The sequence below is a fragment of the Bubalus bubalis genome, chromosome 6 (genome assembly GCF_019923935.1).
Source record: "Bubalus bubalis isolate 160015118507 breed Murrah chromosome 6, NDDB_SH_1, whole genome shotgun sequence".
Classification (NCBI taxonomy): domain Eukaryota; kingdom Metazoa; phylum Chordata; class Mammalia; order Artiodactyla; family Bovidae; genus Bubalus; species Bubalus bubalis.
The window spans coordinates 53,648,266-53,673,654 of NC_059162.1; the positions used below are offsets into that span (position 1 = coordinate 53,648,266).

Sequence of the window (25,389 nt, forward strand, 5' to 3'; positions counted from 1 at the left end):
GGTCTGAGCCCCGAAGAATTGATGCTTTTGAACTGTGGTGTTGGAGAAGACTCTTGAGAGTCCCTTGGACAGCAAGGAGATCCAACCAGTCCATTCTGAAGGAGATCAGCCCTGGGTGTTCTTTGGAGGGAATGATGCTAATGCTGAAACTCCAGTACTTTGGCCACCTCATGCGAAGGGTTGACTCATTGGAAAAGACTCTGATGCTGGGAGGGGTTGGGGGCAGGAGGAAAAGGGTTGACAGAGGATGAGATGGCTGGATGGCATCACCGACTCAATGGACGTGAGTCTGAGTGAACTCCGGGAGTTGGTGATGGACAGGGAGGCCTGGCATACTGCAATTCATGGGGTCACAAAGAGTCAGACACGACTGAGTGACTGAACTGAACTGAACTGAAGAAAAAGAAAAAATTCCTTGGCGTGGGAGGAGAGCTTCTCTCCTCCCCGTCTCCTCAAAATGAATTTAAGCATGTTACTTTTACCAGTGAAAGTCTCTGAGAAGATGGAGTAAGAGTGGATAGCTAGTTTGAAAGACTGGTATGAAATTGTATTAGAAGCATGTCACTGAGGCCTAAATCTGCAAAATCAATGGCAGGTCTGAGACTGTCCAAGTTTTCTTACAATGTGTCTGAATAGACAGGGAAAAAAAAAAAAAAAAAAAAAGAGAAAATCTTAACAGACCCTTGAGGCATTCCCCTCACTAATAACTGTGCTATTTTGCTATGGAACCCTACCTACCCTGAGTTATTGAGATCCTACCAAAAGTGTGAACTGCTTGAATAGCATTATCACATTCAAGATTCATAGGAGAACACAAACTGAATCAATTTAGTTTCTAAACACAAATTTAAGTTGTCTCGAAGCTTATCTTATCTCTTTTCTACTAAATACTGCAGTTTGCATAAAGGTGGATCACTGTTTAAGTATAATAAATATATCACTACTACTGATCAGGTATTTGCTATGAAATCCCACGGACAGAGGAGCCTGGTGGGCTACAATCCATGGGGTGGCAAAGAATCAGACACGGCCGAGTGACTATCACTACATTAGAGAGTAAAACACTACTTAAAAAGATGAACTTTTCTTGGAATTAGGAACATAAACCACAGCAAAACTCTTGGGGGGAATGGTAACAACAGATGTAAATATTTTTTTCTTCCCTTTCTTATAACAGAAATCATAAGAGAGCATGTTGCAGAAACGTGAACTTTGTTCATCCCCAGTAACTCACGGAATACTTCAGGTTGCTAAGCCCCTCTCTGTAAAGATGGCTTCAGAGGCAGAGAAGGAGGCACCTATAAATGAACAAAATACTCACAGCAGGCTTATTTTCCAAGCCTTTCTGAAAAAGCAGTGCCTGCACATGGGATGCTGTGGAAATTGTTAGAACTCATTGCACTAACTACATGGGAAACCTAAGGCAGGGGAAAGGTGGGTGAACAATCAGAAAATTCACCAGTGTAAATAATAGGTTTCACTGAATCAAGAACACATACGTTAAAAACCATTGTACTAAAAACAAAACAGAGTGAGTGAAAACCCAACAAATAACTAGCTTTCTGAGGTGTGGTCTTTTTAGGTGAGTTCCACTAGGATATACTTAGATGCTGTGTTTCAACTGGACCATCCACCAACAACTGATTTATACTTAACCATTAAAACTGACCAAAAAGCATACTCACCAAGGGTGTCCAGTAGCCATAGGACTTGAGTATGTATGATGCTTTTATATTTACATAAGCAGTTTCTCATGAATCTTATAGAAGTTGGAGAAATAGAGCTAGTTGTTCCTTTTTAGCAAGAGCACTTGTAAAAATACGAAAAGGATTAGGTAAATACTCCTTTTAACACTGAGTTGATTCATTAAAGAACTTTAGAAAAGTCAGCAGTTCATTTACCTGAGTTTCCCATTTAACGGCTAAAGAGTAAATGCTTTTTACCTAAGAATGTGAACAAAAATATACAATATTTAAAAGGGTCAAGTTGGAAGATTTAGACTCAAGATGAAGTTCAAACATTTTGAATTTTTATAAAATCTAACGAACATCTAGGAATTTTCCTTCCTAGTTAAACCATAAACTCAGAACTATACTGATTTACTGGATGTTATTTAGAACTTAGGTTAGGGTCAACCTGTGAAATCATTAAGGAAGTAAATAAAATTATTTTGACATTTTGAGCAAGTTGTCACAAAGACTAATTACTAGTGACTTACTTCAGTTATGAACCCATGGGAGATTATAAGTTAACACCAGATAAAGATTTCAGCATAAATATGATGTTTAACCTGAATAGATCCCTTTTTAAGGGTGATATATAAAACAAGTATAAATTTTATCCAGAAGAATAATGCACCCAGTGTCTTAACAGTAGTTATCAAAGCTCACCTTTCAACGGGGGTATTCTTGTCATGCTCAGTGATGGACAATCTTCCAGGTTTGTTTGTTTAAAACAGGTAGTGCTATGTCTCTAAATACAACTCATGGTTCATAATCAAGATCCTAAAAACATACTAGAATTGAATATTTTATCAAAGAAGTAAAACCATGTTGCTATTTTAAACATATTGTTTCAATTCCAGGTCAAAATAAACCAGCTATACAAAATCACCATTCTAACACTTAAACATGGAGCAGAAACAGCAAAGCACTTTGGTCTACATGATTAAATTATTCAATAAATGAAAAGCATCTCTTCCCCAAATCCTTTACCCCATGATGAATCATAACGTTTAAAACACAATGGAGGCACATGTATCAGCTGAGTAGTTTGTAGAGCTGTGTCCCGTGTATGACTCAAAGTGTCATTAAGCAAATTTACCAGGATCAAGGAGTAAATTTTAAAACCAGCATTTTGAAACCCAAACCATCTTCCTACTTTTTTTTTTTGTTAAGTCACATAACCGTCTTAGATCAGACTAGGGTTCTGAAAACAGTGAGTGTGAAGTTGGAACATGAAACAAAATTCCCATGATAGATAGCACTGGTCCTGGATTGAGGGCACAAATAGTGTTTCCATTTTCCTATTCTACACAGTTTAATCATCAGTGAAAACTTTTGCCCAAGACCCATACATTTTGGGCTTCCCTGGGGGCTCAGCTGGTAAAGAATCCGCCTGCAATGTGGGAGACCTGGGTTTGATCGCAGGTTGGGACGATCCCCTGGGAAAGGGAATGGCTATCCACTCCAGTATTCTAGCCTGGAGAATCCCATGGACTGTATAGTCCATGGGGTCAAAAGACTCAGACATGACTGAGCTACTTTCACTTTCACACTATGTTGGATTTTTTAGTATAGAGATAAAATAAAAGCTCTGCTGACCACCAGGCAAAAATTATTTCTAAGTGATATCCACTCAGCTATTTTTTCACACTTAAAAAAATAAAGGAATAGAATTATTTTAGATGAGATAAACTTTTTTAAGCCAAAGAGAAGAGACAGAGTTTCTGTGCTTGCATCACTAGCATTCATAGCAAGGGCAGACTTGAGGGAGATTGATTAATATATATATATATGTGTGTGTATACATTGATTAGTTTGTGTAACAGGCAGAATTTGAATAGAGATCACCACTGCCACACTGCCCAGAGGAACCAGTGCGCCTAACTGGAGTGCACCAGCTCTTTCGCAGGGTGCTTTAGTAGCACTGTCTTTTTTTTTCCATCGGATGTATTCACATATCAAGATATCAAAGATGATTAGATTACTAAAAAGCAGGCTTCTGATTCTGATTTTTAAATTTAATTAGCTATTTTAATTAAAATAAATTAGCTTTTCTAAGGTTGTTCACCAGAACTACATAACAACATTGATATTAAAGGGGAGGAGTTTCTGCATTTCCTTTTTCACTGAAGGAAATATTTTCAACATTTTAAAAATGTTGGTAATAATGTAAATCAGTTAAATTATAAATGACCAATCCAAGCAAGCTGACCATGGAAGATTATCGTCCTTACTCACTTCCAAAATCCTTGCCTAATGATAAATAGCTGTCAGGTATGTGAAAGAATACAATTTAGAGTTCTGCTGGAGGCAAGGGGAAATTTTGAAAATAATAGTTTATGACAATGCACTTATGTGAGCTTATACTCCAGAGAAGAGTTTTCTATACAACGAAATACTTGACCAATGCAGAAGGCAGCTGGTATTAAAATAACTAGCAGAGTTGGTACACACTGGTACACATACAATGAAAATAAAAATAAAGACCCTGTACAGATGTAAACAAGCTAAAAAATGACCTTGGCAAAGTATCTTCATCGATTTAAAAAATACCAAAAGCATGCAACCTAAAATTCCCTTCCTTTCTCAAGAATTTACCAAAAAACCAAAACAAACAAGCAAGCAAGCAAGCAAACAAACAAAAAACCAAACAAAAACAGGTGGAACCATCTGTCTCTGTCAGTAGAAAACAATAATAGATACATTAGGTTCCAGGACAAATAAATCTTTAAAATACTAATATTGAAAAAATACAATTAAATTTTTATTAAAAAATACATACTCCTTACTTATTCTTTGTGTACATTTTGTTTTGTGCGAAAAAGAAGAAAAATAATAATAAAGTAGGAAAGGCATTAAGACTACCTAATTATTTATACTGTATTTGGTAGAAGCATGTTTCAGTCAAACTTGAAACAAAAATAAGTTATTCAGTTTTCATTTGCTCCCGGACATCAGAAGGCAGGGTTTCAAACAGAGCATCTTCTACAACTAAACCAGCTCGCTTCAAAGCCCGACAGTCACCCAGTTCAGGAGGGAGGATTTCAAAGTGATTGCCTTTAACATCTAAATAGGAAAGAAATAACAAATTTCCAATTTTGGGGGAAAGTACTGATAGGCTGTTTTTCCCAATCTTCAGAGTTTTGAGTTTCTTACAGAAGTAGAGTTCATCTGGAAGGCTCTCCACTTTGTTACAAGTGATGGAAAAATACTGTAAACTTTGTAGAACTCCAATCTCAGGTGGGATAAATCGAATGTCATTGTAGGACAAGTCCAGGTAACGGATTTTGTTGCATAGGAAGAGGTGGGAAGGCAGCACCTCGATTTTATTGTGACTGAAGGACAGACGCTCCAGGCTGGTGAGTTTCTTGATATGCTCTGGGATGTAGGTGATGCTGTTATGCCACAGTTTCAACACTGTCAGCTTTCTCAAGTGCTGGAAGCTAACGATCTCTTCTATGGATTTCAGATTATTTTCCTTGAGGTCCAATTCCTGGAGGCTGAGCAGGCTGAATACGGCATGAGGGATGCGCTCCAGGTCACAGTGGACCAGCTCCAGCTCTGTCAGGTTGGTCATCTTCTTCAGGTTGTTGAGCATCACCAGCTTGGTGCCATCGTTGTGTATGCACATCTTCTGGAGATGGCTGGAAACATCAACCACTGCCTGTGGGATTTTGGAAACGTTGCTTTTGATCGAGAGAATTTTAAGGCTTTTGAGATCCCGCAGAGACTCAAGGGTAACATTTCTGGAAATATCGTGACTTAGAGAGCCAACCAGGTAGAGCTCCTCCAGGTTCCGGAGGCCATACATCCAGGGGGGCAGCTCCCTCATGTCATCAAACTTGACGCTCAAGACCTTGAGATTCTCCTTTAGGAAAGACAATGCTGCGCTGTGGATTTTGACCGAGCACTGGTGTAGAGAAAGCTCCTGGAGATTGTCTAGCTGCGCGATTGTGGCTGGTATCATGACGTTCTTAATGATTTCAAGTTTTAGGGACTGCAACTCTGTGATTTCAAAAACAGTGTCTGGAAGGCCAGAGAGCATGATGAGAGGCAGTTCCAAGCGGTTATGGGCATTTGTCTGCAGCTTCTGCCTCAGTTTATCTGGAGTCCACTCATTATTTAAGTTCAGCTGCTTTAATTTGTTTTCACTCACTTCAGATAGGAACACCGCGAATCTCTTGGAATACAGAGGGTCATACTGATCTATCATATGAAGCATAAAAGCAAAGTCATTTTTCACGTCTGGAATATCATCAATTCCAGTCTCCTGCCTGACATACTCAAAAGAGTACTCCTTCAGAGAACGGTAGAACAGCCAGTACAACGTATAAAGGCACGTCAATCCGTAGATACTTACAAAGCACAGGTAGCAAAAGGAGAGTTTTGAAAACAAGTGTGCCATGGTATGATTGCAAGAAAAGTTTTTATATCCAGTCATGTCCTGAATGTCAACATTACAGTCCACTGTAAATTGGACTTTGGAAACCAGGGCACTATTATATGCAATGATGATTAGGAATTTTATAACCTTCAGTACAGTCTGACGAACATACATGGCATATAGTATATCACCTTCTTCTACGTGCAGCCGGAACTTCTTCACTTTCTCAAATAAAGCTTTTGCCTGCTCACCCTCCTTCTTATCCAGAGCCCCTGCAGTGGATTTGTCAACCACAAACTTCTCAGGAATTGACTTTAAAGACTGAGAATTGACCAGACTGCCTTCTGGACCAGACTGGGTGGTGTTGGACCTGCTCATGTTGTTCTTCCTGTTGTCCTTCTCTTCTGAGTCCTCCCCAGACACTTCAGATAAGGCTCGTGTGGTCCAGGGAGAGTCAAAACACTTCCCCAGGATTGAGATGAAATGTTCTATTTTGGAGCTGGAGCCAGGGAACTTGAACCAAAAGTTGCTGCAGAGCATGAAGACCAGGGTATGAATGAGGACTAGGTATGGGAAATACTTGGCGTACCAGTGGAGGGCTCGCTCATAGCACATCTGGTTAATAAAGCTGTACTGCTGAAGGTCCAAATCTGTCTTCAGCCCTTTCATTTCCACAGTGACTGGGTTAGAAGGAGATGGTTTGGGTGGAGGCAGTGGGGTGGTACTGGCCACTGGTTGAGAGACATTTGAAACGGAAGAGTGGTTCTGAGAAGGCTGTACTCTTTTCGGAAGGCAGATTATCTTGTCTTGCATGACCTGAAACACAGAAATAATATTTCCAAATTATATTACTCAAAGAGCTTTCATAATGTCATTAGTGAGAAGGAAAGCAGCAATAACATCCAATAAACGTCCATTTCCTTTGCCTGCAGAATACAATGTTCAATTCCAGCACCGAGATTTTTATTCTTAGCCCACAGGTTGGGAAAATGAAATGCTTATCTTTGTTTGCCGCATCTAACTCATGACACAAAATGGAGCAGTTTTGTCAGCACACAGAACAGTGCATGACAAATATTTGAAGAACATTTCACGTATTTTAAAAAAGTTTGCATTTCTTCTTTCACTGAAGCCTTTGGGGAATCAGTCATTGGTCTGGGAAGTACATCCTCTTATCAGATTCAGTCTTGAATTGGATGGCTCCCAACATTATATTAGTTTCTGTACGAGAAATAAAAGGATTAAAAGGAGGAAATATGGGAGAAATTCCTGTCTTTATCATTTCCTCTTTTCTTTCTACCCATATCCTAGTCATGCACAGATGAATATGTCTAGTTTTAATAAAATGGGAATTTACTATGCTTTTTTAAAAGCTATTTATTCAGAGAGAGATGAAAGACTATATAAATGTTTGATAGTAAAATAGTTATGTCTAAACTTGCTGCTTTTCACACAAAATATCACATTAACTCTATTCCCCTACTAATGCTTCAGTTTGTTGAAAATCATATTAAGCCCTACTAAGTCCTGCAGTCTCATAAGATTGCAATTTCAGTAAGAGAGAACACTTTCTTCCCAAAGATGAGATAGGATGAGGCAAACTACACTTTGAATCAACTTGGAGGAATCATCTTCAGGAAGAAGTACACGTAAGTGTACACTGAGTCTATTACAAAGTGGACTGTTATGGCATGAGGAATATGACCACAAGCTGGTGACGTGGGAGATACATGCCCCTAGAGAGAAGTGTTGTACAGGGTTTGACAATGCAGTGGAGTGTCCAGCCCTTAGTTGAGTATCTGATATAGGAGACCGCCAGTATATATTTGCTGAGAAAGTGGATGAGTCTAGAACTGCCACGGATGCTAGTCCTTCCAACTCAGAGTTGCATAGTTCTGGGCAGGATCTCTCCTAGGGATAAAGTTAAGGACCGTGATTACACTGATGACAGCAACAAACTTTCTGTTGTGTTTAATATGCAATTCTATTCCATGTCAGAGATATTACTTCTTTCAATTGTCACCTTAACCTGATGAGGCAGATTACTCTTTCTACCCCAGTTTCACAGATGAGGAGATGAAAGCACAGAAAGGGTAGGTAACTTGCTTAATGTCATCTAGCTCAGGCCACCTGGACCCAGAACCCACATTCTTATTTTATTTTACTGAGTTTCTAGGATTAAATCAAAAAGATCTCAATTTTACTTCATCCTAAGTAACAAATTACCTTTTAAAGTTATACATGTTTTAGGGGAAAAGCTTATCTCTTCCCATATCCTATGTGGATACAATGAAAGAATGAGGTTAGGGGGAAGAGAGGAAGTTTTGTTTATAAAGATATATAAGTGCTCTGTAGACTAGAAGAGGGCTACCATACACCAGGGGCTACCATTTACTATGGAAATCAGAAGAACGCAGGGAAGAAAAACAAATGTGACTGCATTCAGAGGGTTCCATGACTACAGTGGTGTGAGAATGTTTGAGAATGTCTTCAAACAAACATTTTAATCACTTACCTGTATCAGAGAAAAAGAGTGTTAAACACGTCCATATTTGTGTGCATATATATGTCTATGGGCTTCTCTGGTGGCTTGGCTGGTAAAGAATCTGCCCGCAGTGAGGGAGACCTGGGTTCGATCCCTGGGTTGGGAACATCCCCTGGAGAAGGGAAAGGCTACCCACTCCAGTATTCTGGCCTGGAGAATTCCATGGACTGTATAGTCCATGGGGTTACAAAGAATTGGACACAACTGAATGGCTTTCACTCACTCACATATGTCTATTTATAATTATAACCATAAAGTATTGCCAATCCATCAGCCAAATATTAGAAAGCTTATTTTTCCTTTAGGTTTAAAATAAACATAAAGTTTTCATTTTCATCTCATATTTCAATAGGGCATCCTTTATATTTCTTGGGGTCAAGCACTCTACCATGGAAACCCCTGGAACAGAAAATAGTAGGAGAAAGCCTAGACAGATGTTAGAGTCTACCCTGCAGAAATATCAAACAGAAAAAGAAATTCAATGGCTGGGGTCATGTTCTAGCTGTTTTCCCAACTGTAGTCTCATTTAATGCTCCAATTATCTGTGAAGCTTCAATTATTTAGAGAAGGAAATGGCAACCCACTCCAGTATTCTTGCCTGGAAAATCCCATGTCTGTACATGTCTGTAGCCTGGCGGGCTACAGTTGATGAAGTTGCAAAGAGTTGGACACAACTGAGCAACTGAACACATCTGTGAAGCAGGCAGAAGGTGGGGGCTAGAGACCAGTATGGACAGAAATGCTTCCCCAGCACCTTCTCCAAGAGTGACACCTTTAAGCTAGGATGTTAATGCCATGCTATGCTCAGTCATGTCTGATTTTTTGCGACCCCATGGACCACAGCCCACCAGTCTCCTCTGTGTATGGAATTTTCCCGGTAAGTATACTGGAGTGGGTTGCCATTTCTTTCTCCAAGTATGTTAATATGACATTGTTAATGATGTGATGAAAACATAGACGCATTGGTGTAAAGCAAGATCAGCCAGAAGGTAAAAAGGCAGGGAGGTACCTTTTGGAGGTTCTAAGTCCCTGCCAAGCACCCAGATGGTCCCAGTACTGCCTCCTGCCCTGCCCTTCTCCAGACTCGCTCCTCATAGGGGCAGATGATTAACCTCCAGAGCCTGGCTGCTGCAGAGGGTTTCAGGTTATGCCGGGCACCAGGGTGTCCAGCTGAGGGGCAAGTGTGGCCTGAAATCCTGCTTGTGTCTCCCTGGCTCAGTTGTGTGCCCTCCTGGGATACCTCTTTATATTCAGGACAAACGCACTTGATTGGCTAGCATCTGCCATGCTACAGAAGTAGGTCATTTTCTCCGCATTCTACAGAAGAACCCAACTAAGCTTCAGTGAACTTCAACAGCTTGCCAACCTTCATACAGCAATGAAACAGCACCACTTCAGACAGTCTCCTCATTTCTCCAAACTTCTGCTACGATGGCTTTAAGAGAACAGCCCAACGTAGGAAGGTAATATATAGATGAACTCTGGAAGTTCCTCTCAGCTTTCCGATGTCATATTTCTTTCAATCTTTCAAGATGTCATTTTAAAATGTGCTTATTTAAATCCCAGGAAGGTAAAGACAGTGATATCCTTTCCAGAAGCTGTTAACTAGTCAGAAATGAGCAGAGAGTGTAGAAAAAGATGCTAGAATTTAGTCGTTAAGCAAAATAGCTGCTCATACTGCCAAGAGGACACATCACAAGAAGACTCCAGCAGGGATGCAGCTTGGAGTTGAATTCCCAAAGATGTGATGGCAGGTTGTCTATCTGGCACTATGAGAAGGAAGAGGGCAGGCTGCAGAGCCCAAGAGAAAAGACTGTGGGGATTTAAACAGTGCAGTAGCCATAGAAGGGAGAAGGCAATGGCACCCCACTCCAGTACTCTTGCCTGGAAAATCCCATGGACGGAGGAGTCTGGTAGGCTGCAGTCCATGGGGTTGCTAGAGTCGGACATGAGTGAGCGACTTCACTTTCACTTTTCACTTTCATGCATTGGAGAAGGAAATGGCAACCCACGCCAGTGTTCTTGCCTGGAGAATCCCAGGGACGGGGGAGCCTGGTGAGCTGCCATCTATGGGGTCGCACAGAGTCAGACACGACTGAAGCGACTTAGCAGCAGCAGCCATAGAAGAGAGGAAGGAAGTTACTTTCTATGATTACTGTAAACACTCCAACACTGAGAAGAACTGTGAAAAGCATCAATGTTTTCAAAGGTACAGTAAAAGAAAGAGAAAGAAGACAGAAAGGCTTCCTTTAAAAAAGACAAGGGTAAGGGTTGTTTTGTGGGATATTTGTAAAACAGCAGCTTGTAAGAACTTAAAAGATTTTGTTTCAACTTTTCTGCTCTTTTGAGAAGCTTGCCCAATTAAACCTATACCTTACTTCTCCTTACCTAATCCAGAAATTTAAAGATTAGAGTACAAAATAAGCCTTAAAGAATAGCTGCAATTTTTTTTTTTCAAAGAATAATGGTAGGGTTCCTGCAGTGCAGGACTAAGGAAGAGTGCTTAGGGTAAGAGCAGGAAGAAAGCCCCACCACCATATCCTGTTCTGCAGAACATCAAGGCTCAGACCATCACCACCAGCTTGTACCATACATGTGTCACACAGATGAGAAATGTAATGCTTTTCTTCTAGGGACAACTCTCAGACTGCCTTTGGAGGAAAAAAGCATCGAGACTAGAGCTACACCTACACAGTGTGTTTATGTAGGGGAAGGGTGAGAAAGAGGGGAAAGAAATGGGGTCAAGGGGTAGAGAAAACATTTAAAAAGCAAGATGAACAGGAGAATCTGATCCACGATATATCAAGGTAAGAAAGTTACTACTCTAAGAACAGATTTGAGAATAATAATAATTATTATTTTTTGGCTGTGCAGCACAGCATCTTAGTTCTCCAGCCAGGACCCAAACCCATTTGCTCTGCAGTGGGAAGCCCTGAGTCTTAACCACTGGACCACCAGGGAAATTCTGAGAATAAGTCTTGAATGAAATCATCTAAGTTAAAGCAAATACCTAAGTTAGTTTCATAATAAGGAAAAGCTGTATATAGAAGGGCATTGAGTCACTGAGGGCAAAAGTGAGCTGAAACCAGCAACAAAGACGGCTAAACCACCCATGCTATAGTGGGATGAATGGGGTTAGAGGGAGGGGGAGGTGAATCAGTAGAGGAGGGGTAGAATCGAAGGAAACAGGACAAGCAGTGTGGTAGGAGGCTGCAGTGTATACTCATTATTTCCATTTGGAGATGTAAATACTTTTCACTCTTCCCTAAACCTTTGGTAAAATCTGCTAAACACACACACACACCCCTCTGTGTTATGAATGAACTGTAGAAATCACAGGCAAAAGACTAAATAATTTAATGCTGAATGTTTAAAACTGAACAGACAAGGAGATTTTGCCTGGGATGCTAAAAATCTATAATCTAAATTGTTTCCATGGAAGCAGGAACTGGGACTATGAGAACCTAATTCTTCCAGGAGTCTGTGAGAATACAGAGAGCTCATGGACTGGAATTTGATACAATATCCTCTATATCCTATGGAGCAGCTGACATCCAGGTAACAAAGTATATAAAATGCTCTTCAAGACTTTACAACTAAAGTTCCTAGAGGAATAAAAAATATACATGTAAAATTGTTCCATGACTGTTCTAATACCTGGATAATATTTCTGGAAAAGAAACACAAAGGTTGCAGTGGTTGGAGAAATGGGCTCACTAAGAGCCAAATACATGAATTCCCATTTGCAAATTATTTTCAGATAACACAACAGCTGTTTTCAGAAAAAAACTGTAGGGTCAATGAAATAAACTGCATTTCCTGATTTTGCTTTCTACATGGTGTGTTTTTAAGAGAAACAAAGTAAAATTCAAACTTCCTTAAAAAATGAAGCAACCTATCTAAACTATATCCTGGAATGCTGCTCTGAGCTAGAAAAAGAAATCGAATATTTAAAATCATAATTGCCAAATTTATACCAGCAAAGAGATACATTTTTACATGGACTATGTACACACTTGATGGCAACCCACTCCAGTACTCTTGCCTGGAAAATCTCATGGATGGAGGAGCCTGGTAGGCTGCAGTCCATGGGGTCGCTAAGAGTTGGACACGACTGAGCAACTTCACTTTCACGCATTGGAGAAGGAAATGGCAACCCACTCCAGTGTTCTTGCCTGGAGAATCCCAGGGATGGAGGAGCCTGGTGGGCTGCCATCTATGGGGTCGCACAGAATCAGACACGACTGAAGCGATTTAGCAGCAGCAGCAGCTGATCACATATTGAAATATCTTGCATGGGCAATGTAAATTAGGACCTTTTAATAGTAACTTTCACAATTTTAAATTATTAATATTCACCCACTTCTTTGATTGTATTTTTGATGATGGTTATTTGATTCTCAGTCCCTTTGCTAGAATCATAAACTCCATCATTACAATGTAAAAAAGTAGTATCTGCTTAACTGAGGCAGTTTCCAGAAAAGCAGCTCAGTGAGAAGCAGCAGGGACCAGTGGTAGCCTACTGAAGCAGTTCAACATGTGCATGAATGAGACACCAAAGGGCTGAGATTCAAACCCAATCAAACAAAGCCACTCAGCTTCAGAGAAACCGCTTGATATAACAAAGACAGGGAAACATACATAAGGGCCAGCTTATCTTTTACAAGCAGGAGACATAAAAGACATTGATGGGGGAGGTGTGGGACGTGTAGAACACAAGTGCTAACTAGTTTTAGTGTGCCTCAGGAAAAGTCACTCCTAGTGAAGGACCTGCTGTACGTCAGCCATCATGTCAGAGATACCAAGAGCAATGCACCCTTCAAGGTCCTGAACAGGAGATAGGTGACTAAATCAGTAATGAGTGTTGTAAGTGCTCAAATTCATGCTTGTCTTTCACAATGAACTTTATAATCAACTTTATAGTCTAGATCCAAAAAAAAAAAAAAAAAAACCAAAAAAAAACAAACCACCTTGGTGGTATTTTTATTGGGATTATATTACATTTATAAACTAAGCACTGACATCTTTATGGTGTTGATTCTTCCTCTCCATGTGTGTGTTTCCACTTGGCTTAATCTAATTTTGTATCTCCCAGGAGTGTTTCATATCTTTCCTCAAATAGATTTTGGGCATTTATTAAGTTATGCCTAAATATTTTATTTTTTGCTATTATAAATCTTCTTTTAAAAGTGCATATTTAGCATAGAGGGGAGTGTACTCCCTTCACCTTTCCCACTCCCCTGACATTCCTTAGGAAGCCTGATAAGTTTGGTGGGTATTCTATATCTGTGTATTGACATAGACATGACCTCTCAGGTGGTGCTAGTGGTAAAGAATCTTCCTCCCAATGCAGGAGATGTTAAGAGACATGGCTTCGAACCCTCAGTCAAGATCTCCTGGAGAAGGAAATGGCAACCCCCTCTTGTATTCTTGCCTGGAGAATCCTATGGACAGAGGAGCCCGGCAAGCTACAGTTCATGGGGTTGCAGAGTCAGACATGAGTGAAGCGACTTTGCACACACGACATATAAACACGTGGGATCTTACTACATGCATTGTTCTTGCCCCTTAAAATTTTCACTTTCATAGTATTTCTTACCGGAGAAGGCAATGGCACCCCACTCCAGTACTCTTGCCTGGAAAATCCCATGGACGGAGGAGCCTGGTAGGCTGCAGTCCACGGGGTCGCTAAGAGTTGGACATGACTGAGCGACTTCCCTTTCACTTTTCACTTTCATTCATTGGAGAAGGAAATGGCAGCCCACTCCAGTGTTCTTGCCTGGAGAATCCCAGGGATGGGGGAGCCTGGTGGGCTGCCGTCTGTGGGGTCGCACAGAGTCGGACACGACTGAAGTGACTTAGCAGCAGCAGCAGCAGTATGTCTTACAGACCCTAACACACCCACATATAGAGATCTACTTCATTCTAAGGCCTATATTACTATATGATATAGATGTGCTATAATTTATTAAAAATATTCCAGTGATGATTGCATTCAGGCAAGTTTTAATTTAAAAACAGTGCCAGTCTCAAAAACTACATACTGCCTGATTTTACATGACATTCTGTAAACCAGGTCAGAGAACAGATCAGTGGTTGCCAGAGGTTCACTGCAAAGGTTCAGGACCCGGGAATTCCTCGGGGTGTTGAGATTCTTTTGTATCCTGTGTGGTGTTACAAGAATTTATGCGTGCTCTAAAATTTAAAAATACACCTTGTTTTGATAAAGAGTGCATTTTGAAAATGGAAGGTCTAAATACTATCTAATATTATCAGAGCTTCATCAGCTTTTTCCTGTTTTTTAATATCCTTCTTTAATCTCTATTTAGAAACTTTGTGTTTTGTTATTTCCTTAGGTGTCTGTTTTATGGACTTTTAAAAAAAACTAATACAATTATATAAAGTTTAAAAATAAAATAAAATTAAAAAAATAAAAAAGTACTATTTCACCACACACACACAAAAAAGTCCAAACGAATCACCTCTTTCTTCTTACAAATGAATTTAATCCATTACAATTTTGTGGCTCACCTCACTCATATTTGGATATTTAGTGATATTTGGATTCATGTCCATGTTTTTATTTTTATATATAGCACTTCTTCCTCCTTCCTGCTTTCTGTTGCCCTGATAAAATTGTACACATCTCCTATTTCCATTCTGCCTCAGCTGGTTGGGAATGTGTAGACTAAATTTCTGTAGTTAAGGTTACATATAATTTCTTAGAATGTATACACTTAAAAAAAAAAAACAACTCCAGTACTTTGGCCACCTCATGCGAAGAGTTGTTGACTCATTGGAAAAGACTCTGATGCTGGGAGGGATTGGGGGCAGGAGGAGAAGGGGATGACAGAGGATGAGATGGCTGGATGGCATCACCGACTCGATGGACGACTCGATGGACGTGAGTCTGAGCGAACTCCGGGAGTTGGTGATGGACAGGGAGGCCTGGCGTGCTGCGATTCATGGGATTGCAGAGTCAGATACGACTGAGCGACTGAACTGAACTGAACTGATACACTTAAAGCTTTTCAGAATCCTTACCTCCTCTTCCAAGCATGTTTTAACTACCCACCGAACTATCCTGTTGTGTTGTTCCCAGAGTCTGTTTTAGCTCTCCTTTGAAAAAAATAATCTATAGTTCATTGTGATTATCTACATATTTATTAAATCATGTGCTCACCCACTGTCTCAGATCCTTTATCTTCCCCCTGAGTTCCTTTGCTATGGGTTGAAGTGTATCCCTTAATAGTTCTTTTAATAAGGGCCTATAGATAGAAAATTCATATGCCTCATACATCTGAACATGTCTATATTGCTTTCACTCTTGAATAGTAATTTGTAAATTATAAAAATCTGCGTTGACAGTAATTTCCTTTCAGCACTTAAATATATTATTCCATTTTATTCTGGCCTCTTTTGCTGATGAGAAGTCTGCTGTCAGCTTGCGTTTGTTCTCTGAGGAGCAATCTCTCTTTCTCTAGGGTAGCTTTGAAGATTTTAATAAAAGATCTTTTACATTTTCACCTTAATTTTAAATGTATGTAGATGAACACTGCTCAATATTTGTAGCCAAGGACTTAAATTTCTTCAATTTTGGAAAACTTCAGGAAAATCTCTTTAAATAATTGCTTCAAAAATTGCTTCACCATTTCTTCCATTTTTCCCTGCAATTCCTATTAGATATATGTTAGAGTCTCTCAGTTCCACGAGTGTGTGTGTGCTTTTTAATTCTCATCTCTCTCTGTGCTGGGCTCTGGGTAACTCAGAAATCTAATTCATTACTTCTTCTTGCAACTGAATACAGTGTTATTATTCTGCCTGTTGATATTTTAAATTTCAGTGGTTTTTTATTTCTGATCTTATGACATATCTACTGACTTTTTTATGTTTTGTCTTTATCTTCTTGACCACTCTAAATCTATTTTTTCTGCTTTTTATTTAATTTTTTTATACTTTAGTAAATATATTTTAACTTCATTATTGTTGCAAAGCTTAGTTTCCTCTAGAGTGGAGTGACTCAATACTCCGACTGTACATTTTGCTGAGAGACTTTCTTAGCATAGCTGTCTTCACGCGTTCTGGGCGGTAGGCTCATTCTGAGGAGACCGTTATTCTCTCGTGAGCTCTTCTGTGGTTTCCTGCACCCAGCCTCCCAGTCCACCATTAGGACCTGTCATGATGTTTCGCTGCTCCGCTGTGATGTCAGGATCTCACAATTCCAGGCGGGCTGACTCAGTTCCTGGTTGGGAGGCACCCCAGATGCATGGTTTCCTCTGAAGCACCAGCTCTAGCAGTCAGTTCATCGCCATTCTTTTTAGCTTCCTTTTGGAAATGAGGGCCTTTGGCTACAGTGACCGGACTCCAGTCTCTTATCTTGCGTGGTGCATTTTTAGTTCCTTTACTGGCAGGAGCTGAACTCCTGGCTGCTACTGCCTACATTTGGATGGGAGCCTGGCTATGGCCTCAGCCCCACTCAGTATTCTATTTGTGCTCCACAGAACCATTTATCTTGCTTTTAAGTCCATGTATGTGTTTTTAGTATCTCTTTATATCATGGCTTTATCATGGCTATGCACATTGAACAGAGAGCATTTTCAAGAATAACTCTTGCTTTACTATCTTTTCAGAAGAGAGAGGCAGTGTGTTGAAATAAAAAAAAGTCTTATGACTATTATGAGCTTCCCTAATGGCTCAGTGGGTAAAGAATCCACCTGCAATGCAGGAAACAGAGGAGATGGGTTCAATTCCTGGGTCAGGAAGATTCCCCGGGGAAGGAAATGGCAACCCACGCCAGTATTCTTGCCTGGGAAATCCCATAGACAGAGGAGCTGTGTGGGTTACAGTCCAAAGGGTTGCAAAGAGTTGGAAATGACTGATGAGCAAGCTACCATCATGAATAAACAATATTGCTTGGGTAGCGCCACACAAGGTAAACTTACAATGTCAAATGCTTCTCCCACCAAGAAAAGTCTGGATTTCTTTATATACATCTCCCCTTAACAGCATATGAGAGGTCTTATTTTCCTACAATTTTGACAATTAAGTCCAGTACTCTTTTTCTATGAATTATAACTCCTAAATCATTTTTCTGGTGTAGACTTTAAATCATAGCTATGACTGTATTATCACTGAAAGAAGTGAGAAAACTTGCTGCATATGATAAATCAGCAGTCATCATTCCAGTATGCTAATGTGTCACTCAGGTATATTCTTTAGATAGTGGCCTGTTCTTTTAAAAGATGATGCTTTAACTTGGTTATGGCAAGTTGGACATGGACAGGTAGACTGGAGTCACGAAGTGACAGGTGGGCCAACAGAAGATGATTAACTTTATCCCTTACTTTCCCTCCACTCTCCAGATACAACTGGTTCCAGAGGGTTGGACTCTGAAGACCAACCAAATTTGTCCCCAGTCTGATAGAACAAGTTATCTCTGCTGATCTAAGAATGATCTAGTAAGAAACAGATCCCAAAGATCTATTCCCCGGGGCTTATTCAGAGATAGTAAGGACAGGCTATCCTTTATTAACTAAAACTTACTGAAGATCTACTTTATGCTAACCATCATAGGAAAATCAAGGAGGCATAACCAACATTCCCTGTTGTAAAAGCACTTACATTCTTGTTGGAGAAACATAAACAGCCACATGAAAAGTCAAACAAGGGTGCACACAATGTTGTATATACATCAAGTGAATGATGTGGTAAGTGCAACAAGCTAAGGCTTGCAGTGAGCGGAGAAGGATTCATGGAGTAGGAGCAACTTCACTGGAGCCTCAAAACTGCTGGACCTGGATAGATTTGCGGGGGAGGATAAGGTCAGAACCCTGTGGGATCCAGAGATAGGAGGCAAAGGGCTGCATTTGCAAAGAATAAGGGATAAGGTTAAAAAGATGAAACTTCCCTGGAAGTCCAGTGGTTAGGACTCTGTGCTTCTACTGCAGGGGGCAGGGGTTCAATCCCTGGCTGGGGAACTAGGATCTCACATGCCTGTGTAACATGGCCAAAAATAAATAAATAAATAAATTAAGATTTTTTAAAAAAAGATGAAAAAGACAGACTGTCGCCATCCTTTCTGAGGTAGACCCATTTCTCCTGGGAAAAAATGATGGCGATACAAGGGAAGGGAATTAACTTTCATGTCACTAAGTTATCAGTTAATGTACAAACGGCATTAATTACGTTCTCTCAGAAACACGCTAGAAGACAAAAGCATCTATCCTCAAGAGACATAAGATTTACCCTCATCAGTGACAGGATTAACTCAGAATGCCAGAATTTGTTTCAAGGCTCACTACTGAGAATATATTAAGTACCAAAAATCTTACTGAGAAACAAAAGGGACTGAAAAAGGCATGGGAGATGGTTCTAAAAGGGTGAAGATTTAAATGCTTTAATTCTCAGCAAATGTCTTATTCATAAAGCTTGCTAGTCTCCAAGCCCCATACATGTGTACCTGGGGGCAATCACCATGGGGAACAAAAACAGACATGCATGAGCCACCACACACACTGCATCACTCTCACCAACACAAACAAGTCCTTGTCTCCAGGGGAAATGGAAAAGCAAAACTGCAAGGGTGTGGCATCATTTCCTGCCTGCTATGCACATGGTATCTTCCTTATTTAATGATGATGTTTAAAACTTATGTGATGGTCAGGAAATAACACCCTGTGTATGGAGGAAGTTTAGACCCAGAGTGTAAAGAGAGAGAGAAAGAATAGTATAAAGAAAATTGCCAAATTTTAAGATGTCTATTAATAAACATTAGGACTGAGTAAAAATCTGTTTTTAATTGGTTGCTTATTTCCTCAAGAGCAACAGGAAAAGGAGAAAAAAAAAAAATCATACCCTGGCACCTCTGAGGCATGAAATCAATGTCCTTGGAAAAAAAATTTTAAGGGATTGGAGGGATGAAGTGATTAACACTTAGATTTTTGAATTAATGAATTGTCTTGGTGGTAAGGTACAGCAATAATACGCATGCTGTAGGATTCATCTGTACATGATTAAAAACCGGACGTCAAGCAGATCTTCTCTAGTGACGTGTCATCAAAAATTTCTCTGAGGAACATCAAATGCCACTAGTCTGGTGTAAGAATCAAACACTGAAAAGGTTAAAGCATAATTACCTGGGTCACTACTGTGTAGAACAAAAGTATACAGTTAATGGGAGCAAGTTTTAAGTCTGGATTTTCCCTCTATTGTAGCACCTATGGAAACATAGTCTGATTTTCTATTATCAGTTTACCTTCTAGACCAGTAAAGACACAGATAAGCTCCATCCTTATTGACATTGCTTGGTTCAAAGTAAGTGCGCAATAAATATGAGGTGAATAAATCAACACTGTGCCCCCTCCCCAAAGGAAAACAAACTGCAACAGTGGCAAGTACACACATGTATAAAGTCAGATGCCAGTGAACATGGGGAAAACTGGCCTTCTAGCTCTCTTCCTCTGAGATGAAACAGCTCATTTCACACAACCTCCAAACTGCCGTGATGTCAGCCTAGTGATGCCTAAAGCCGGAGCAAAGTGCTGACTCATTGAAGATACACAAAGAGAGTGCCAGATTTGAGAGGCACTACCCATTCATTTAAATCCCAAGTAAAAGGAGAAACCAATACACCTACATTACGATCCTATCTGAGTTCTGATATCTCGCTTTAATAAAAGCAATTCTCCTACCACTATGAATATACATACACTGACTTCTCGAGGTAAGGATTACTATACATACTGTGAATGTTAATTTTTTTTTAACCCTGGTTAGCCTGAGACTTTCTAGTCATCAAGAATGTTTTCATTTCCTACATCTTGAATTTTAGTGTATCTACATTGTTTTCATCCCTTTTCTTTTGAGGAAAGCTTCTTTAGGACACACAAAAAAAGAAAAGAAAAATGAGGAAGTGGATAAAATTAAACACTTTTCTTTTTGCTTCATGGCATTTTCAGATAAGCCAAGTGAGTCAGCCAGTTCAGTTGCTCAGTCATGTCTGACTCTTTGCGACCCCATGAACCGCAGCACGCCAAGGCCTCCCTGTCCATCATCAACTCCCAGAGTCCACCCAAACCCATGTCCATTGAGTCAGTGATGCCATCCAACTATCTCATCCTCTGTCGTCCACTTCTCCTCCTGCCCTCAATCTTTCCCAGCATTAGGGTCTTTTCCAATGAGTCAGCTCTTTGCATCAGGTGGCCAAAGTATTGGAGTTTCAGCTTCAACATCAGTCCTACCAATGAACACCCAGGACTGATCTCCTTTAGGATGGACTGGTTGGACCTCCTCGCAGTCCAAGGGACTCTCAAGAGTCTTCTCCAACACCACAGTTCAAAAGCATCAATTCTTCAGCGCTCAGCTTTCTTTATAGTCCAAATCTCACATCCATACATGACCACTGTAAAAACCATAGCCTTGACTAGATGGACCTTTGTTGACAGAGTAATGTCTCTGCTTTTTAATGTGCTGTCTAGGTTGGTCGTAACTTTCCTTCCAAGGAGTAAGTGTCTTTTAATTTTATGGCTGCAATCACCATCTGCAGTGATTTTGGAGCCCAGAAAAATAAAGTCAGCCACTGTTTCCACTGTTTCTCCCACCTATTTGCCATGAAGTGATGGGACCGGATGCCATGATCTTAGTTTTCTGAATGTTGAGCTTCAAGTTAACCGTTTCACTCTCCTCTTTCACTTTCATCAAGAGTACAAATGTACAAAACTGTACAAAAAAGATCATGACCCAGATAATCACAACGGTGTGATCACTCACCTAGAGTCAGACATCCTGGAATGTGAAGTCAAATGGGCCTTAGGAAGCATCACTACGAACAAAGCCAGTGGAGGTGATGGAATTCCAGTTGAGCTGTTTCAAATCCTGAAAGATGATGCTGTGAAAGTTCTGTACTCAATATGCCAGCAAATTTGGAAAACTCAGCAGTGGCTACAGGACTGGAAAAGGGCAGTATTCATTCCAATCCCAAAGAAAGGCAATGTGAAAGAATGCTCAAACTACCTCACAATTGCACTCATCTCACATGCTAGTAAAGTAATACTTAAAATTCTCCAAGTCAGGCTTCAGCAATATGTGAACCATGAACTTCCAGATGTTCAAGTTGGTTTTAGAAAAGGCAGAGGAACCAGAGACCAAATTGCCAACATCCTCTGATCATCGAAAAACCAAGGGAATTCCAGAAAAATATCTGTTTCTGCTTTATTAACTATGCCAAAGCCTTTGACTGTGTGGATCACAATAAACTGTGGAAAATTCTGAAAGAGATGGGAATACCAGACCACCTGACCTGCCTCTTGAGAAACCTGTATGCAGGTCAGGAAGCAACATTTAGAACTGGACATGGAACAACAGACTAGTTCCAAATAGGAAAAGGAGTACGTCAAGGCTGTATATTGTCACCCTGCTTATTTAACTTATATGCAGAGTACATCATGAGAAATGCCGGGCTGGAGGAAGCACAAGCTGGAATCAAGATTCCTGGGAGAAATATCAATAACCTCAGACAAGCCAAGTAGGCTAATGAATTATTTCATCTATCACGATTTAAGTGGAAAGTGTCCACTTTAAGGTCAAAACCATATGAGAAAATTCAGTGCATATACAAAAACTATGGATAAACAATAGGAACATACTGTTAGTGATTCATAACCAAGACAATTTGTTTCTGTTGCTTAGAATTTTGAAATATTTATAATTATGCTCTTGAAATAATGAAGAAAAAGCTCTTTCTGAAGCAACACTCAGGGACTGAAATCTTAGTTCTGTGTTCAACTGACTTATCTCTGGACACCCTGTAGTTCACTGACAAATTTGTGAGCAGGAGTTAACATAGAAACTGGAAGAGTCCCAGAGAAACATAAATCTTCTGGACTATTCACACCAATGTACAAACAGCACAGAGATACAGAATTCTACCACTGGCACCAACCAAATAAAGAAGTACTAAAAGAATCTTTTAAAAAATGATAATTTATTTCAGAAATTTTCTATAGTAATCAAAGAATAATCTGCTCTACTACTCAGCAAATGAATGATGTCAATTGCCAGGCTGTGGTTCAATCTATGTAAAAGAAAAGATGGTATTATTTACAGGAGAGAACAGCTGTTATCTTGCTATGACATCACTAGGGCTTCCCTTGTGGCTCAGATGGCAAAGATTCTGCTTGCAATGCGGGAGACCCAGGTTCAATCCCTGGGTCGGGAAGATCCCCTGGAGAAGGGAATGGCAACCCACTCCAGTATTTTTGCCTGGAGAATTTCATGGACAGAAGAGCTGGGAGACAACAGTTCATGGGGTCTCAAAGAGCTGGACATGCTTGAGCAACAAACACTTTAACTTACATGATATTACAGAAGGCTTGCAGGTAAGGCAAGAGTCATGCCAATCCTTAGTCATTTAGGTGTGATGGATGGTTGGAGAATTTTTTTTTATGTTTTTTTGAAAGTTAAGCTATCTGGACTCCAGAAATACCATTAATTTGGTTCCACACATTCAAGGCGAATAGATCTTTTACCATATAAGGTGAATTTCAGCTGTGGATTTTTTTTTTTCTTTTTTCCTAACTCATCTGATGGTTGATCTTTGGGCAGAACTCAAGACTCTACTTTATTCCTCCTTTTTTTCTTTCTAGGAGAAAGAGGGCTGGTAGAGATGGTAACATTAAAGGAAAAGGCATTGAACCTTGGTGCTTAAGGGGTTAGGGGGTTAAGGCTTTGAGTTTGAGCAGGGGCTCTCTTGGAATTAGTTTGTTTGGAGTCTCTCTTTAGAGCTTCTCATAGGAGTCATCACTCTGAAGTCTCTCTTATTCTGTGAAGTTGATGTGATAGGTGGGTCTGGAGCTGCCCCCCTCTTAGAAGTGGATTATACCCTGGGAGGGCCTGGGGAGGATTGCTCAGACGAGCTCCTCCTCACCCAGTCTCTTCTTTGCCCAGCTTCCCCTTTTCTTGCTCCAGGGAGGCAGAGATTAAAGTACAGGGAAAGAGGATAAAGGAGGCTTCCTGTGCTCTCCCACCTGCTTCCGGTTCAGCCTTCAGTGTTTAGCCAAAGGAAGTCCTTGTGACTTATCTGAGTTCTGGCCCAGCTCACTGGGAGAGTGACAGTGAGGTCTGGGGCCACAACTTAGTTTTCATCAAATGTTCTTTTGCCTGTCTGTCCTTTGCCTATATAGCTCCTGCAGATCCTTTGGAAGAGGGAAGCAGACAGCTGTGAGAGGGAAGATCTGGGCATTTGGACCTTGATCTTAGACATCTTTCAATCTCTTTGCCAGAGACTCAACTAATCACACCTAAGACATCTAGAAATGTCAGATGAAGAGAAGGCTTTTGAAGTCTGGAGTTAGAGACTAAACATAACACATTTCTATTTTACCATTATGTTTCTCCCATCATCTGTGAAATGAAAATGATGCCAACGCTGCTCATTTAATGAAACTGGCTCAGAAAGGACATGTGTTTTACCCAACATCATATGGCAGAGTCCCCATTTTTTTTTGCTTGAAGCTCTGGGGAAAGATTCAACTTTTCTCTTTAATTTTACTTGACCTAGCTGAAATTATAAAAATTAACCCAGATTTAAGATTTCCAGGGAGCATATGAGGTTTCTTACAAGGTAAACTGATGACGCAGTTGATGGTCTGTTTATTAGACAAAAGATTTGTGGCTGATACTACAGAATTTCTAAAAGTTTAAAATTAAGCAGCTGACAAATACAAATGATGCACAAGAGTGATTCAGAAGAGGATCTCTACAACATTGTCTCCTCATGCATTAGGCATTTCGTGAGTCCAGCTCTAACATTTTAAAAGCTTACATTAACATCCCCAAACATAAGCTAACATATTTGAATTTAAGATTACACAGCCTTAGTTTTAGGTATTGGTCCAAAGAATCTCGTCAGCTCTTAAGACTAATGTACCTTGAGTAGGGAGATACCAACTCAAATCTAAAGGAGCTAATTCTAATACTGCCAGTTAGAATAGTTTATGTCTTAGGAAGCCTAAAGATTTTAACTTGCTATTACATAATGAGCAGTGATGTGTACATTTCAAAGCCTCTATTTCTTTATTCTTAGAAATAAAATACTGTTAACATCTAAAAAGTTGAAAGTCTTTGCTTGCTAGACACTTCCACATGACATTTATTAAATTTTATTTTGCCTTACAAATCTTATTCTTTATAACATACCACAACACTTTTTTTCTTTCAGGAATATAATTTAAACCATCCTACACAGAATATCAAGAAACTTGATTTCCCCAGGTAGACTTAACTATTCTTCCTCTTTGGCAGCTATTGCAATCTATGGTCATTACAATATGAACATGCACGCATGCACGCGCCCCGCCCCGCCCCCCCCCCCCCCCCCACACACACCCCAGCAACTATATTGTGTGTTAGAAGGATGTATTTGAGCGTCTATCTTTGCAACAGTTTAAATATCTTCAGGGCCAAGAGCAAGTTTTGTGTTATCAGAACTTAGCACAGTGCCTATAACACCATATACTGAATAAACTGGTACAATAAATGAATGTGTTACTTTGCTTTCCAACTATTCCTTAAGCTTCTTAAGAGATGGGGCCTTAAATTATTTTTACTCCCAATAATATCTAACAGTGCTGGGAACCTAGTCAACATTCAGTAAATATGTACTGATTTACTTGCAGTTTCATAGCAAAAATGTGATTAAACAGCACACTTCTCCCTATTACTAAATTTGCTCAAATAGA

General features: G+C 40.0%; 1 protein-coding gene across 3 annotated transcripts in view; it reads right to left on the bottom strand.

The window, feature by feature from the left end:
• Window positions 1-4,461: 4,461 nt before the first annotated feature.
• Window positions 4,462-25,389, bottom strand: part of LRRC8C (leucine rich repeat containing 8 VRAC subunit C) — a 90,715-nt gene continuing 69,787 nt past the window's right edge. For all 3 annotated transcript variants that reach the window (XM_006063369.4, XM_044944726.2, XM_044944727.2), the window contains exon 3: window positions 4,462-6,924. In XM_006063369.4, coding sequence (XP_006063431.1) covers window positions 4,651-6,924 — 2,274 coding nt within the window. In that variant the 3' untranslated portion in view covers window positions 4,462-4,650. The remainder of the gene's footprint in view (window positions 6,925-25,389) is intronic.